The sequence below is a fragment of the Suillus subalutaceus genome (assembly GCF_016647625.1).
Source record: "Suillus subalutaceus strain FC151 chromosome Unknown DFJ58scaffold_44, whole genome shotgun sequence".
In the NCBI taxonomy this organism is placed as follows: domain Eukaryota; kingdom Fungi; phylum Basidiomycota; class Agaricomycetes; order Boletales; family Suillaceae; genus Suillus; species Suillus subalutaceus.
In genome coordinates this window covers 128500-142864 of record NW_024540293.1, presented here as the reverse complement: position 1 = coordinate 142864, position 14365 = coordinate 128500, and the positions used below count along the sequence as shown (strand labels likewise).

At 47.9% G+C, this 14365-nt stretch overlaps 5 protein-coding genes across 5 annotated transcripts; 2 read left to right on the top strand and 3 right to left on the bottom strand.

Annotated features, from left to right (window-relative positions):
- Positions 1 to 3630: 3630 nt before the first annotated feature.
- Positions 3631 to 4766, top strand: DFJ58DRAFT_716091 (S-adenosyl-L-methionine-dependent methyltransferase; the record flags this gene model as incomplete). The annotated part of the gene is made up of 5 exons (XM_041384183.1): positions 3631 to 3784; positions 3837 to 4025; positions 4088 to 4173; positions 4233 to 4440; positions 4489 to 4766. The coding sequence occupies 5 exons, from the start codon at positions 3631 to 3633 to the stop codon at positions 4764 to 4766; spliced, it is 915 nt and encodes a 304-aa protein (XP_041244576.1).
- A 1228-nt stretch (positions 4767 to 5994) lies between these two features.
- DFJ58DRAFT_840880 (NAD(P)-binding protein) lies at positions 5995 to 7321 on the bottom strand (the record flags this gene model as incomplete). The annotated part of the gene is made up of 9 exons (XM_041392649.1): positions 5995 to 6186; positions 6212 to 6372; positions 6424 to 6532; positions 6591 to 6681; positions 6737 to 6761; positions 6810 to 6841; positions 6891 to 6906; positions 6960 to 7192; positions 7239 to 7321. The coding sequence occupies 9 exons, from the start codon at positions 7319 to 7321 to the stop codon at positions 5995 to 5997; spliced, it is 942 nt and encodes a 313-aa protein (XP_041244575.1).
- A 1400-nt stretch (positions 7322 to 8721) lies between these two features.
- On the bottom strand, positions 8722 to 10782 carry DFJ58DRAFT_784748 (NAD(P)-binding protein). The gene is made up of 8 exons (XM_041389993.1): positions 10211 to 10782; positions 9929 to 10161; positions 9857 to 9872; positions 9776 to 9807; positions 9701 to 9725; positions 9556 to 9646; positions 9386 to 9494; positions 8722 to 9334 (listed from the first exon to the last, which is right to left on the bottom strand). The coding sequence occupies exons 1-8, from the start codon at positions 10291 to 10293 to the stop codon at positions 8958 to 8960; spliced, it is 966 nt and encodes a 321-aa protein (XP_041244574.1). The 5' UTR covers positions 10294 to 10782; the 3' UTR covers positions 8722 to 8957.
- A 619-nt stretch (positions 10783 to 11401) lies between these two features.
- Positions 11402 to 12055, top strand: DFJ58DRAFT_784745 (uncharacterized protein). Its single transcript, XM_041389992.1, has 3 exons — positions 11402 to 11479; positions 11535 to 11613; positions 11663 to 12055. The coding sequence occupies exon 3, from the start codon at positions 11688 to 11690 to the stop codon at positions 12021 to 12023; it is 336 nt and encodes a 111-aa protein (XP_041244573.1). The 5' UTR covers positions 11402 to 11479; positions 11535 to 11613; positions 11663 to 11687; the 3' UTR covers positions 12024 to 12055.
- Positions 12056 to 12083: 28 nt separating this feature from the next.
- DFJ58DRAFT_784743 (WD40-repeat-containing domain protein) lies at positions 12084 to 14063 on the bottom strand. The gene is made up of 4 exons (XM_041389991.1): positions 13520 to 14063; positions 13254 to 13334; positions 12992 to 13201; positions 12084 to 12935 (listed from the first exon to the last, which is right to left on the bottom strand). The coding sequence occupies exons 1-4, from the start codon at positions 13967 to 13969 to the stop codon at positions 12465 to 12467; spliced, it is 1212 nt and encodes a 403-aa protein (XP_041244572.1). The 5' UTR covers positions 13970 to 14063; the 3' UTR covers positions 12084 to 12464.
- Positions 14064 to 14365: the final 302 nt, after the last annotated feature.

The window sequence follows — 14365 nt, the reverse complement described above, 5'->3', positions numbered from 1 at the left end:
AGAGTACTTCCAGCCATAGCTTATAATAGAGGAAATCCTTGATGAACCGACTGATTCTGAGCAACGATGGCGTTGAAGAACTGATGAGGTCATCAATTACAAACATTTCACTGCTTTTTTCATCAAACAATGCGGCTGTTGCCATTGACATCTCTAGTCATCCTCCGAGTCAATGAATGACTCGGAGCTGGCTGACAAAGTTACGATCTTGGAATACCCGCCCAAATCAAACGTTGAACTAGTCAGCAAGCTCAAATTTAGCACTGTCCCCACCACGAACGAGCTGTTCGACAACAATGCTTCCACATGGCACGCACTACTTACAACAACACCGTTGAACTTCAGCGTTAACTCACGTTCACTCTTCGACATTGGCGTACCCCCCGAGTCCTAGCTAGCCTCGGCTATACCGACTTCGAGCACTCTGCTTTTTTCGTCAAACAGTGCCATTGACATCTAGTAGTCATAGCTAGTCATCGATTCATCCTCCGAGTCAATGAATGACTCGGAACTGGCTGACAAAGTCAGGGCAATCTTGGCCGATATGAGACATGCACACCAGGATTTCGAATGCCCGTCCGACTCAAACGCTGAACTAGTCAGAAAGCTCAAATTTAACCGCCAGGACATCGATGACTACCCTCTATTAATAGGGTACCGCACGGGTAACACCGAGGGTCGGAAAGTTGACACCGCACCCGCACCCGCCAACACCGTACCCTTCACGGGTACGGGTACACACCGACCCGTCAATGTCGCGGTTTATGGAAAACACCGCGGTGTCTCTGAACACCGCGGGTACATTACCAAGAAGAGTGTATTAAGTATTAACAACAATGAAATAAAATAGTACTACTTTTCCTTGTCATTCTCCTCTGCTTCGACTTCATTTCGCTTCCGTTTTTTGAGTCCTGACAGCGGCTAAAAGGTCCTCCATCACCAGAAGATCACTTCTGCCCCACGCTCCGAGGCAGAGAAAGGCACGAATTGTTGATGGTGCGAGTCGGTTGCGAGTAAAATGAAGGAGCTGCCGGCCCTGCGAGAAGACACGTTCAACCGCAGTTGATGTTGCTGAGCAAGATAATAAGTATTGATTGATTGAAAGAGGATTCGAAGGAGACATACCTGGGACAGAGAGATAGTCGAGTGCCATCCGATGCAGCATTGGATAAGCACGGCAGTTGTTTTGCCACCATGCGAGTGGGTCCTTGGTTTTCACAGTTGGTAATCGAAGAAACTCATCCAACTCGCTACTAGTAGTACGAGACATGGAACTCGGGATCAGGCTCGAATGCACCTGCCGTTGATTGTTATCGTCAGTGGCAAGTGAATCAGTACTTGATCGCGTAAGATCAACGGTTGTCTGTGGGGCTCGATCGAGAAGACCGAGACACAAATGACTGCTTGACCTTCTTCAAGGGGCGGGCCAGAGCCTTAGCACCCTTTGCAACAGCCTTTTTGAGTGACCTGGCCTTCTCGGAGATGGACGACGAGATAGACTTAGATGATGAGTGTGACTGGGTAGACGAAGCATCAGATGCCTTCTTTGTGAGCTTAGTTTTCATGGGGAGACGACTCAGTGGACTTACTGGTCTCGAGTTTTTGCCTTGGCTTTATGGTAGTGACTCGAGCTTCTCTGCAACGAAGTGTCAGCTCAATAAATTGCTAGAATGATTCACGGGGGTACAAAAGACATGACAGAAATCAGTATAGCATTCACTTGTGATCCTCAAGCTCTCAGAGGAAGGAAAAAACAGAGAATCAAACACGGTGTTCAATGGCTGTCGCGCGCCTGGTTCCCGATTTGGTATATTATACCCGCCCAAACACCGTCAACCCGCGGTGAATGGCCACGGTATGCTCAAGGGTACGACTATCCTACTCCGTACCCGTACCCTCCAAACCCGTCAGCATAGAACCGCGGTGTTACCCGTACCCGTGCGTTTCCCTATCTATTAATAATACTGCCCCCACCACGAACGAGCTGTTCGACGACCGTCAGTGCTTTCACATGGCACGCACTACTGACAAAGTCAGGGCAATCTTGGCCGATATGAGACATGCACAGCAGGATCTCGAATGCCCATCCAAATCAAACGCTGAACTATTCAGAAAGCTCAAATTTAACCGCCAGGACATCGATGACTACCCTCTATTAATACTACTGTCCCCACCACAAACGAGCTGTTCGACGACAGTGCTTTCACATGGCACGCACTACTGACAAAGTCTGGGCAATCTTGGCCGATATGAGACATGCACAGCAGGATCTCGAATGCCCGTCCGAATCAAACGCTGAACTAGTCAGCAAGCTCAAATTTAGCCGCCAGGACATCGATGACTACCCTCTATTAATACTGCTGTCCCCATCACGAACGAGCTGTTCGAAAGACATGACCCTGATCTATTGCAAACTAGATATGAAATGCTTGGAATGATAATGACTGGAGAGACCGCGATCAATGCTAGTGTATTTTATAGCCAACTTTCCCTTCACTCAACAGGAGATAGATTTGTCAGGTTGAGTACCGGTAGAGAGTACTTCCGGCCATCGACTCGGAGGATTTACTCGACGGACCGAGAATTCATGACTGATTCTGAGCAACGATGGCGTTCGAAAGAACTAAGTCATCAATTACAAATTACCTTTTCATCAAAGGTCTCTTTAAAATTCAAACGCTGGCATCAACCACATACTAAGTAAGGTCTGTCATCCTCCGAATCAATGAATGAGCTGGCTGACTGTACTCACCCCAGAGACATGCCAGAGAGCAGGATCAAAATCATCAGCGTTTGCGGGTAGACGTGTGTACAAAGACCTGGCAATCTTGGCCGATATGACTCTTGATAAGACATGCACAGCAGGATCTCGAGGACCCGTCCGAATCAAACATTGAACTAGAAAGCAAGTTCAAATTTAGCAGGACATAGATGACTACCCTCTATCAATCCCCACCTCGAACGACAATGGAGTCCACAAGGCACGGCCTACTTACTACAATGCCGATGAACATTAACATCAACTGAGGTTCACTCTTCGACATTAACCTACCCCCCGAGTCCTAGTTCGTATTGGCTATACTGACCTCGAGCACTCGCGATGGTCGGCGCAAGTGACATCCTCGTTCATGGACAGCAGGCAGGAAGACGCAGAAGGCAGAGAGAACAACGAGTCATGACAAACATGGGATCTGGGGTGGTTGAGACTGCCCACCAAGCTCTAGTTGTGATACTAGGAACATTTCATTTTACTCCCTCTTAATGCATTCGGAGAGACTAAATCTATTGGTTTTTATCACCTGGTTCAACGGTATCAAAAGGTTCCATAAGTATATTAGTGGATCGAAGCAGCTGATGGTTAACGCACAGATTATGGAACCGGGCATTTGACGGGTTTCCGTAGTCTCCCCACGTGATGGTCGTTCCTTCGAAGTTCGGTTATGACGGGACCCGAGGTATACATACTAAGTACTTCCGATAGCACCGACGGCAATATTTACATCGACCGTCATCTCAAGATTATCTGACACATTCTTTGGGCAATGGGTATTTATACTCCGGCGTCCTCATGAGTAGTCCTTACATACTAAGTGTTACCCGTCGACTACGTGGACACTTGCTACTTCTGCAATGGCGACTTTCGGCAAATCCTCCTTTGACACCGCCATCTATGCGACTTTCAGACCGACCTACCCTAGGTCCCTGTTTGACTTCATATTCCGGTACCACGAGCGCAATAAGGGTGCAAGATGGGATAGAGCAGTGGACCTTGGTTGTGGGACGGGTCAGTTCTAGCTGTACTCAATTTGAACTATTGTGATGATTCGGGCTTCCAGGTCAAGCAACAGTCGAGCTCACACCCTTCAAGCGCGTGACTGGCGTCGACCCAAGTTCTAAGATGATCGAAGTTGCTCAAGATGCCCTCAAGAAAACGCCAGTGAGCACGGGTCAATATGAGTACATACAGGCGAGCGCAGAGAGTCTACCATTCTTGGAGGATAGCAGTGTGGATCTAGTCGTTGGTGGTGCGTGTGTTAGACAGCATAAACTCCATGGTACTGTTTATTCATGATGTCTGTGGTTGTAGCCCAGGCAGGCCATTGGTTCGATTGGAACAAAATGTGGCCTGAGCTCGCGAGGGTGCTGAGGAAGGACGGGAGTGCTGCATTCTGGGTATGTATTCCCATCTCCGAGCCATTACTCGTCTCACTCTTAACATTTACTTGACTTAGATTTACTCCGAGTTCCGCTTCACCCGCTATCCGTCACTCACACAGAAAATTAACGATTATGGCCAAGGCATTGACCCACTGAACAGCATCGGTCCATATTGGCAGCAACCCGGCCGTTCTATTTTAGAAAACCACTTGGTTGAGGTGCCAGATGGCAATGAAGTCGTACCCGGCGCATTCAGTGATTTCGAGAGAGTCTTCTTCACAGGTTTGTCTCGGACCTATCGTCACGTGACACTGCACTAATGCATCGCAGGTGACCACTACCCATCTCTTCCTTCCCCACGCTCCGTGATCATGCGCAAGAAGATGACGTGGGATGACCTGCTATCTTATCTTAATACGTGGAGCTCGTTGCACACGTTCCGCCAGCGCAACCCTACGGATGTGGAAAACCCGCGTGGAGATGTTGCAGTGCGGTTCTGGAAGGATCTTATGGAGGGCGCCGAGCGGGAAGATGGGAAAGCCGTGGAAGGACATGATGAAGTGGACATCGAATGGCCATTGGCGATGATAATGGTTAAGAGAGCGTAATAGTGCTAGAGGTATTCTTTCGTTGGCGGCTTGCAGATCATCTGACTAGAGACTTTTAGGCAATTGGTAATACCATGATTTTGGAAAGCTAATGAGGATATAAAATCAGCTTATCAAACGCAGTCCTAAAAGAACACACGTGGACCTTTCATTCTGCTATTACTGCTAGCAAGTCTCGTCAGAGTAGTTCCCCTGGCCGCAGTGAGACCCTCGTTTGTTTTCGGCGATGAACCAACTGGGTAATCAACATGACCATATCAGCATGTTCGAGTGCAACTTCGTCACCTGTGATGCAGACTGACGCATACCTCGCGAGATCCGCCTGTTGACCTTATTCAGTGCTACCGTTGGCGGTGTTTTCTCGGACTTCTTCGCTCATGCCGTAGAATTCGGCTGGACAAGCTTCATGTTTCAACCCATGTAGCCTCCAGAACGTGCGAACTACCAGCAGGTATGTTCTTAGAATTGTAAACGAGACAGCGAATGCTTCTAATCTGCGCTGGTTGTTGCCCTGGACATTGCTGGACAGCGTATGTAAGTAAGTCTATTTCACATCCACGTAAGCTAATTATAGCAGATCTGGGGGATACACTTCGTTCACTGACAACACTGCAGAATCATTGAATTTCCAAAAAAGGAAAGTACAGGTTGCGGGAAGCTGCTCCGGTTCATCCATGGAGATGTATACTGTCCTTCGTGCTATCTACCATGATATGAAGACATCTTGCTATCTTACGCAGCCTAGCAACCGGGCTTTCCTATCACCATATGCTCGTTTTGAATCAGGTCTTGGCTACTTCCGCTCTTGATCTGCACCTTTCAAAGACAACCTCTTGAGTTTTCATGACTCAGACCATGAAGCACAGAAGTTTTTACTGCAACTCGCACAGCTCCGCACTGTAGTGACTAAAATTTAGGCGGAAATAAGTCCTTGACTTGTCGAATAATCGCGTCGTTGTGTATTCACTCGGCTTTCAACATTAATTGCAACAGACTAAGGGCCAATAAATCAATTGTGTAGGAACATACAATAAGATGTAAGACGTGATGCAATTAATGATGTACTAAACAGAAGAAGAGGAAAAGCGCACAGTCTGGATGGGCACCAGCGCCATGCAAATGCACATGATAACGTATTAACAAGGATGATCGTTCCATCCAACACCTCTTGGAGGTACGGCTATCCGTCATGCATCAATCTCAGCTCATCAATAAAACAAAACATCCATCAAATCCCCTTCTCCTCCAAAAACTTATCCACAGTATTCAAAAGCTCCTTTGCAAGTCCCTCATCTTTGCCACCTTCGTCGGCTCTGTTAGCCTTGCCTACCGGCGTTAAATATGCGCCCTTGTACTTCTGGCGCTGCTCGGCCACTTCTTCCGACGCAGCTGCAAACTGCCGAGGTATATGCACCCTGGTCTGGATGTAAAAAGAAGAGGGACACGATGGGCTCGATGATGAACTTGAAGTTGGATCGGGGCGGCTTATCGGAAAAGGTGTTGACTACTCCAGGGTGAAGGGCGATAACAGTGATGGGAGAGCCAACAGCGGTGAGATGCCGTTGAAGTTCAAAAGCGTAGAGCATGTTCATGAGTTTTGAAACGCCTTGTGAAGGAATATTGTGAGACAGAAGATATCAAGGGACGACCGACGTACAATACCGCGCGAAGGTAGGGGAAAGCGAACTTTTGAGCTCGTTGTTAAGATCATCAAGATTGCGGAAATGAGTTTCCCCTGATACGAACCGGTAGGCACCTGAAGCGACCTGAATGGCAGTAGAGAAGTGTGAGTCTTCGGGACGCATGCGGTAAAGTATCACATACGACGACTATGCGGACGTCTGAATTAGGTTCTGCTGCTGTCTGGTCCAGCAGCGGTTGAAGAGTGCGTGTCAGGACGATGTGACTTATTACGCTAGAATGAACGCGGGTAAGTGCTCGGTACATGTTTTTTTTGTCAGAAGACACACTTGACCATCACTATCTCCTGAACCCCTGGGATGTCGTGTAAGTACATCTTTACGGAGCGAAACCAAAGCTTACCATCCGGTGTCATGGTGTAATTCTCGAGCAAACTATACGGCATTCAGTATCAATCACACCCACACGAGCTGATTAACTTACATCGCAGCATTGTGAACTGTGATTCATTCAGTATGCCAAAATCATGAACGAATAAAAACATATACTGACTCAGAACATCCAATCTCTTCTCCTGCTTCATAAATCTCTCTCCCGCTTTCTTCGCATTCCGAGGGTCCTTCAAATCAAGTTCCAACCAGATAACATCACCGTTCCCAGGACCCAACCCCTCTGCTTTTAGTTGCGCGATCGCCTCCTCTGCCTTGGTTTGGTTGCGCGCGGCCATGTACACCTTAGCACCACGGCGTGCCAGGTGCTTCACAGTCGAGTATCCAATACCTGTGCTACAAAGCAAGTGTGAATAACAATCCGAATATGTGACATACTCACTTTCCGCCTGTGATAAGGATGACTTTACCAGACAAGTCTGGGAGGTCAGTAGCTGGGTCGAATGACTTTGAGAAGAAACCCATGGTGCTGATAATCTAAAATAGATAAATAAACAACAGGAGATAGATGTCGAGCGAATTCGAGCACTTGGCTGTTTATATACTACGTGACGGGGCAGTCGGGATAATTAGATGACAACCGATGGCAAATGCTTTGTCACTGATTCACATAATACGCACATGTGCAGTTGTACGCGTAGTGCGCGGTGCGCACTGCATACTAGTACTCTAAGGCTACAGCGGCAGCAAACTAAATTCCAAAGCAACTTCGAGGTATCGGAAAATCCTCTTGTTGGTCCGTCGACCTGAAAAGAAGGGCGACTGTTTTCCTTCTTCAACATCTGAAAAACGTCAGTCCGTCGGGAGTGCCGCAGCCTGCAGGAATATAATTTGACATCATGATGGCCGGCAGAGCGTTTAGGCAATTGGTAATACCATGATTTTGGAAAGCTAGCGAGGCTATGAAATCAGCTTATCAAATGCAGTCATAAAAGAACACACGGGTTTGGACCTTTCACTCTGCTATTACTGCTGGCAAGTCTCGTCAGAGTAGTTCCCCTGGCCGCAGTGAGACCCTCGCCTGTTTTCGGCGGTGAACCAACTGGGTAATCAACATGATGGGTCATATCAGCATGTTCGAGTGCAATTTCGTCACCTGTGATGCAGACTGACGCATACCTCGCGAGATCCGCCCGTTGGCGGTATTTTCTTCGACTTCTTCACTCATGCCGTAGAATTCGGCTGAACAAGCTTCATGTTTCAACCCATGTAGCCTCCAGAACGTGCGAATGTAGTACCAACAGTTCCCGCGGCTACAATGTCGAGGACTCATCAATTCACTGATGGTATGTTCCTAGAATTGTAAACGAGACAGCGAATGCTTCTAATCTGCGCTGGTTGTTGCGCTGGACATTGCTGGATAGCGTATGTAAGTAAGTTTATTTCACAACCATGCAAGCTAATTATAGCAAATCTCGGGGAAACACTTCGTTCACTGACAACACTGCGGAATCATTGAATTTCGCATGCTTGAATGCATCGTTTGAAATTTTAATCAGAATTTTCTCCAGGAAAGACAGGTTGCAGGAACACGCTCCGGTTCATCCATGGAGATGTATACTGTCCTTCGTGCTATCTACCATGATATGAAGACACATTGCTGTCCTACGCTAGCAACCCAGCTTTTCTATCACCATATGTTCGTTTTGAATCAGGTCTTGGCTACTTCCGCTCTTGATCTGCACCTTCTAAAGATCAACCGTCTGAGTTTTCATGACTCAGACTATGGAGTACAGAAGTTTTTGTTGTAACTCGCACAGCTCCGCACTGTAGTGACTAAAATTTAGGCGGAAATAAGTCCTTGACTTGTCGAATCATCGCATCGTTGTGTACTCACTCCGCTTTTAACATTAATTGCAACAGACTAAGGGCCAATAAATCAATTGTGTAGGAATGACATACAGTGAGACGTAAGACACGATGCAATTAATGGTGTACTAAACAGAAGAAGAGGAAGACCGCACAGCCTGGATGGGCACCAGCGCCATGCAAATGTACATGATAACGTATCAACAGGCATATTTGTTCCATCCAATACCTCTTGGAGGTACATCTGTCCGTCATGCATCAATCTCAGCTCATCAATAAAACAAAACATCCATCAAATCCCCTTCTCCTCCAAAAACTTATCCACAGTATTCAAAAGCTCCTTTGCAAGTCCCTCATCCTTTGCCACCTTCGTCGGCTCTGTTAGCTTGCCTACCGGCGTCAAATACGTGCCTTTGTACTTCTCGCGCTGCTTGGCCACTTCTTCGGACGCAGCTGCAAACGCCGAGGTATATGCACCCTGGTCTGGCTTTAAAAGGAAGAGAGAGACGATAGGCTTGATGATGAACTTGAAGTTAGATAGGGACGGTCTATCGGACCAGGTGTCGACTGCTCCAGGGTGAACGGCAATGACGGTGATGGGAGAGCCAACAGCGGTGAGGTGTCGTTGAAGTTCAAAAGTGTAGAGTATATTCATGAGTTTCGTCATGCCTTGTGAAGGAATTTTGTGAGACAGAATATACCAATGGGTGACCGACGTACAATACCGCGCGAAGCCGGGGTGAAGCGAACTCTTGAGCTCGTTGTTAAGATCATCAAGGTTGCGGAAACGAGGTTTCCCTGATACGGCCCGGTGGCCATCTGAAGCGACCTAGATGGTAGCGTACAACTGTGAGTTTTCAGGGCGCATGCGGTGAAGTGGATTCACATACGACAACTATGCGGACGTCTGAATTTGGTTCTGCTGCTGTCTGGTCCAGCAGCGGTTGAAGGGTGCGTGTCAGGACGATATGACTTATTACGCTGGAATGAATATAGGTGAATTACTTGGTACATGTTTTTTGCCGGAAGACGCACTTGACCATCACTATCTCCTGAACTCCTAAGATGTTGTGTAAGGGCAGATTTTTACGGAGCGAGACCAAAGCTTACCATCCGGTGTCATGGTATAATTCTCAACGAACCTATAGGGCATTCAGTATCAATCACGCCCACGCGAGCTGAAAAGCTTACACCGCAGCATTGTGAACTGTGATACATTCAGTATGCCAAAATCATGAACGAATAAAACATGTAGTAACTGACTCAAAACATCCAATCTCTTCTCCTGCTTCATAAATCTCTCTCCCGCTTTCTTCGCATTCCGAGGGTCCTTCAAATCAAGTTCCAACCAGATAACATCACCGTTCCCAGGACCCAACCCCTCTGCTTTTAGTTGCGCGATCGCCTCCTCTGCCTTGGATTGGTTGCGTGCAGCCATGTACACCTTAGCACCACGACGTGCCAAGTGCTTCACAGTTGAGTATCCGATACCTGCACTACAAAGCAGCTGTGAATAACAATCCAGGTCATATGTGACATACTCACTTTCCGCCTGTGATAAGGATGACTTTACCAGACAAGTCTGGGAGGTCAGTGATTGGGTCGAATGACTTTGAGAAGAAACCCATGGTGCTGAGATGAATAAATGCAACAAGAAAAGGCCCCGGGAGGTAGATGTCGAGCACTTAGCTGTTTATAAATCATATACAGGGCGGTCGGGATGATTGAATGATTGGCCGACGACATGGAAATCCTTTGTCACTGGCTCGCGCAGTGCGGACTATACTGTAATGCTATAACGGCAGCGGACTAAGCAACTCCGAGATATCGGAAGTCTCTTAGTAATTGGTTCGTTGGCATGAAAAGGACGACTGTTTTCCTTCTTCAAGTCATATGAAAAACTACGGCAGGTTGTCAGTCCGTCGAGAGCCGCAGGAATACGACATTTGGATTTTTTGACTTGACCAGCAAAGCGATCGAGTTGGCTTCTACGATGTCATTCTTCAGGCAACGGATGGCGTACTACAAAGGCCCGGGTTCAGAGGTTCACGCTGATGGCAATACCCAGCAGATCACCAGGAGCCAAGAACTAAGACGGTCGCACTAATCCAGTATCACGAGCACGCACACACGTACAAGTTCAACATTGTGTCTAAAAAAACCAAGGGCCATTATAATGCTGCCGGATTGACCTGCTGCCAAGTGGCAGTGTCGAGTATCCTAATTAGGAAAGATGATCCGGAGATAAGCTTCTTCCCGTCTGACGTCCTTGCCAAGCTGTAGACTGCTCGATCGTGTTTGAGTGTGTTGAGAAGCTCCCCCACCTTTGCATCCCAGATTTTCAACGCATTCTCGAACTTGTTTCCGCAAGTTTTGATGAGTCAGGCGAGTACATCACTGCCCACACCCATTTGTACCCAGTTTTGATTGTCAGGATACTTAGTTTTGCCGCTGTCGACATCCCAGACTCTTGTTGTCCCATCCCAGGATCCACTTGCTACTCGCTCACCATCTGCACTCCAGCACAATGCGCACACAATATGGGTGTGTCATGTGCATTCTGAAATGACCTTCCTCGTCTCAACGTCCCACAAGCTCACTGTAATCGCCGCCTCCGCCTCCGCTTGCAATTGTCTTTCCATTTGGAGACAATGCCATGGACCTCACTGCCATATTATTCTCGTGCCGCCATCTCTCCCCTATCTGTGCACCGCTCTCTAGGTCCCATAATCGGAGGTGAGCGGTCGAACGAACCTGTGATGATGCGTCGTCCGCCAGGGAAGTGCACAACACCCTTTATCCAGTCGGTGTGAGGTTCGTATGTCAATTTAATTGAATGAGCGTTTGGACGCTGTAAATATTCTGCCAGAAAGCATCGGTATTCCTTTTGACAGTATCTGAAATCGGAGTCATGTGGTACCCGGATATATCGCATTTTGACACGTCTGGTAAGACCGGTGCCACAGTCCGCTAAATACTGGTACTAAGCCAACCTAGAAACATCATCTCACAGCGGATTGAAATGTGTTTCTTAATCTATTTTGTGGTTTTAGGGTTGGGATGTGTCGAGCACGCAAGAGGTTTGTGTCGATGCCTACGGCCTGTCTCTCAGATCGTGTCTGAAGCTAACCCCGGCGAGTTGCTCTGCTATCGCATCGAGATTACCAGAAAATGTTGCGACTCGTCAAGACAAAATGTGTTGCGCAGTTTTTTCGGCCGCATCTTTCTTTGTGATCTATACATTTTGATTTTCACTTTGGCCACTGGTCCTTTCATCATTTCCTCATCGGAAACAACATCACGAAACGGGAAGACTCGTACAGTAGCTCGACTTTGTAATAGTACTGTGGGTGTCTAATGTGGATAAATGGACTTGAGCCTGTGACCATTCGATGTTCCTGCCTTAGTATACACCAGATCCTCTGGGAGAAAATCATATAACAGAAAACCTCCGCGAGATTACCGTAGCGTATAAAAATCTAGTCGGGAAGCATGTAGGAAACACGGTTGAGAAGGTCACATGTGCAGTTTGACGAGGGTACGATCCAGTGCAAGGCAGAATGTACATACTTGCTATCGGGTAGTACCAACGAATAGATGCGGATGGGACAAGTAGTGCATAAAATATACAACACCGGGATTTGCAACCGGGACACGTTTCTAGCGACTACTTGAGATTAAAATTGGTAACATCGAAACCAACCCCGAGATTGAGGAAGTGGTGAAATAAAATACACACATTCGCGGCGTGAACAAAGCGATTACAAAAGAACCAGATTCAAATATGAGTGCTGCAGTGTTAGTGCCCATCTGCGTGCGGAAGGGATGTACAGCAGAGAAAAAGAACGAAACGGGTCCGCAATGGAAGGGGGCGTGGCTGCCCGCTTGCTACACCTGGTGCGGTAGTATGAGCATCAAGAGCAGTAGGAATCGCAGACGTGAAGAGGGGGGCAGGCTGAGTGGGTGATGATGACACCTGGGCCTGTGGTTGACCTTGCTGGTGCTGTGCTTGCGACGATATGAAATGGGTCTGCGCTTGGCCTTGGGATTGCTGCTGTGTTGGGTGTGGGTTGCCATCGGCGTGTTGAGGGGATGCGCAGCAGAGAAAGAGCACGAGATGAGCCAACAATCGTACGAGTCGTGAGTGCGCAGGTCTTGCATCTGGCGTAGCAGTATTAGTACCTGGAACAGGTGGTGCCGTGGACGATCCCTGGCCGTGCGATTGTACTTGCTGCTGTGTGTTCTGTGCCGGCCGAGCAACATACAAAGCCTGGACAGAAATGACTAAACCACGGCGATGCGAAACGCACACAAAGAAATACATACCTTTCTGTCTTGTACGGTTGGAGTTTCAACAATACGAGGACCCTGATGAGAGAAGATGGACAACCGTGAGCGTTGCTGCAGTTCAATTGTTCCATCGGTATCGGGGCGAGAGTGGCGGAAGAGGGACAACCAGCGTTCGAGAAGGGATGGCCGAGTACTGCGAGGGTATTGTGCAGGATAACGAGGATGGGTACTGCGTGCGGCAGAAGACTGAAAGTAAAGAGATAAGAACAAGAACTGGTCAGAAACGCAGGCGACTCACCTGGGTACCATTTTGTACGCCGTCGAAAAAGTCTTGTGGTATTCGACGGGCTTGAATAGGTAGACGTCGCGTAGCATTGCCCTAGAGTGACAACCTTGAGGTGGTTGAAAAGATTGAGGAATATAACACGTACGTTCATTAACGACTTTTGAGTTGGGACCTGGGATTGGATATTAGTAAAGTTTAACCAAAGAATCATAAGATTTACATTAGGAATTGGCAAGAGGAGAATCTTCAAGGCCAGCTTCTTTAAGGATGGCGTGAACGTCCCATGCGTACACGTTTTTGTTGTGGCAACCAGTGACTAGCACCTTTGCATCAGGGGAAAGGGCTGCGGAGCGCAAATCCTCTTCGTGCTGGAGCGGTGGTCCAACTTGGAGATTGGTGTCGACATTCCATAGACGCGCTGTATGATCGAGTGATACACTGGCAAGGAGGCAGTTGTTCTGCGACAAGGAGATCCAGACAGAGTATGTGTGACCTTCAAGGATGGCGATCTGCTGCCAAGTGGCAGTATCGAATATCCTAATCGGGCCATATGAACCGAAGATAAACTTCTTCCCGTCCGATGTCCATGCCAAGCTGAAAACCTGGTGATCGTGTTTGAGTGTGTTGAGAAGCTCGCCTGTCTTCGCATCCCAGATTTTTACACCATTCTCGTCTCCGCCTGTCGCCAGTTTTGATGAGTCAGGCGAGTACATCACCGCTTCTACCATATTGTGCCCAGTTTTAATTGTCAGGATAGTTTTGCCGGTGTCGACATCCCAGGATCCACTCGCTACTCGCTTACCATCTGCACTCCAGCACAATGCACACACAACATTGGTGTGTCCTGTCCATTTTGAAATGACCTTCCTCGTATCAACGTCCCACAACCTCACTTTCCTGTCATCGCCTCCGCTTGCAATTGTCTTTCCATTTGGAGACAATGCTATGGACTGCACTGCGTCAGTCTCGTCCCGCCATTCCTCGCCTATCTGTGCACCGCTCTCTAGGTCCCATAGTTGGAGTGAGCCGTCCCATGCACCTGTGATGATGTGTCGTCCGTCAGGCAAGTGCATAACACCGTTTACCCAGTCGGTATGAACCCGCATTGTCTTGCATGGCGTGAT

Excerpts from the sequence above, each read along its gene's own strand:
- DFJ58DRAFT_784743 (XM_041389991.1), bottom strand. The coding sequence starts at position 13,969 with ATGGTAGAAGCGGTGATGTACTCGCCTGACTCATCAAAACTGGCGACA. Across the intron at positions 13,202-13,253 it reads GCGTACAAAATGGTACCCAG|TCTTCTGCCGCACGCAGTAC; the intron begins GTGAGTCGCCTG and ends CTTTACTTTCAG. Across the intron at positions 12,936-12,991 it reads CAACCGTACAAGACAGAAAG|GCTTTGTATGTTGCTCGGCC; the intron begins GTATGTATTTCT and ends ATTTCTGTCCAG.
- DFJ58DRAFT_784745 (XM_041389992.1), top strand. The coding sequence starts at position 11,688 with ATGTGTTTCTTAATCTATTTTGTGGTTTTAGGGTTGGGATGTGTCGAG.
- DFJ58DRAFT_784748 (XM_041389993.1), bottom strand. The coding sequence starts at position 10,293 with ATGGGTTTCTTCTCAAAGTCATTCGACCCAATCACTGACCTCCCAGAC. Across the intron at positions 10,162-10,210 it reads ATCCTTATCACAGGCGGAAA|TGCAGGTATCGGATACTCAA; the intron begins GTGAGTATGTCA and ends GCTGCTTTGTAG. Across the intron at positions 9,495-9,555 it reads CAGACGTCCGCATAGTTGTC|GTCGCTTCAGATGGCCACCG; the intron begins GTATGTGAATCC and ends GCTACCATCTAG.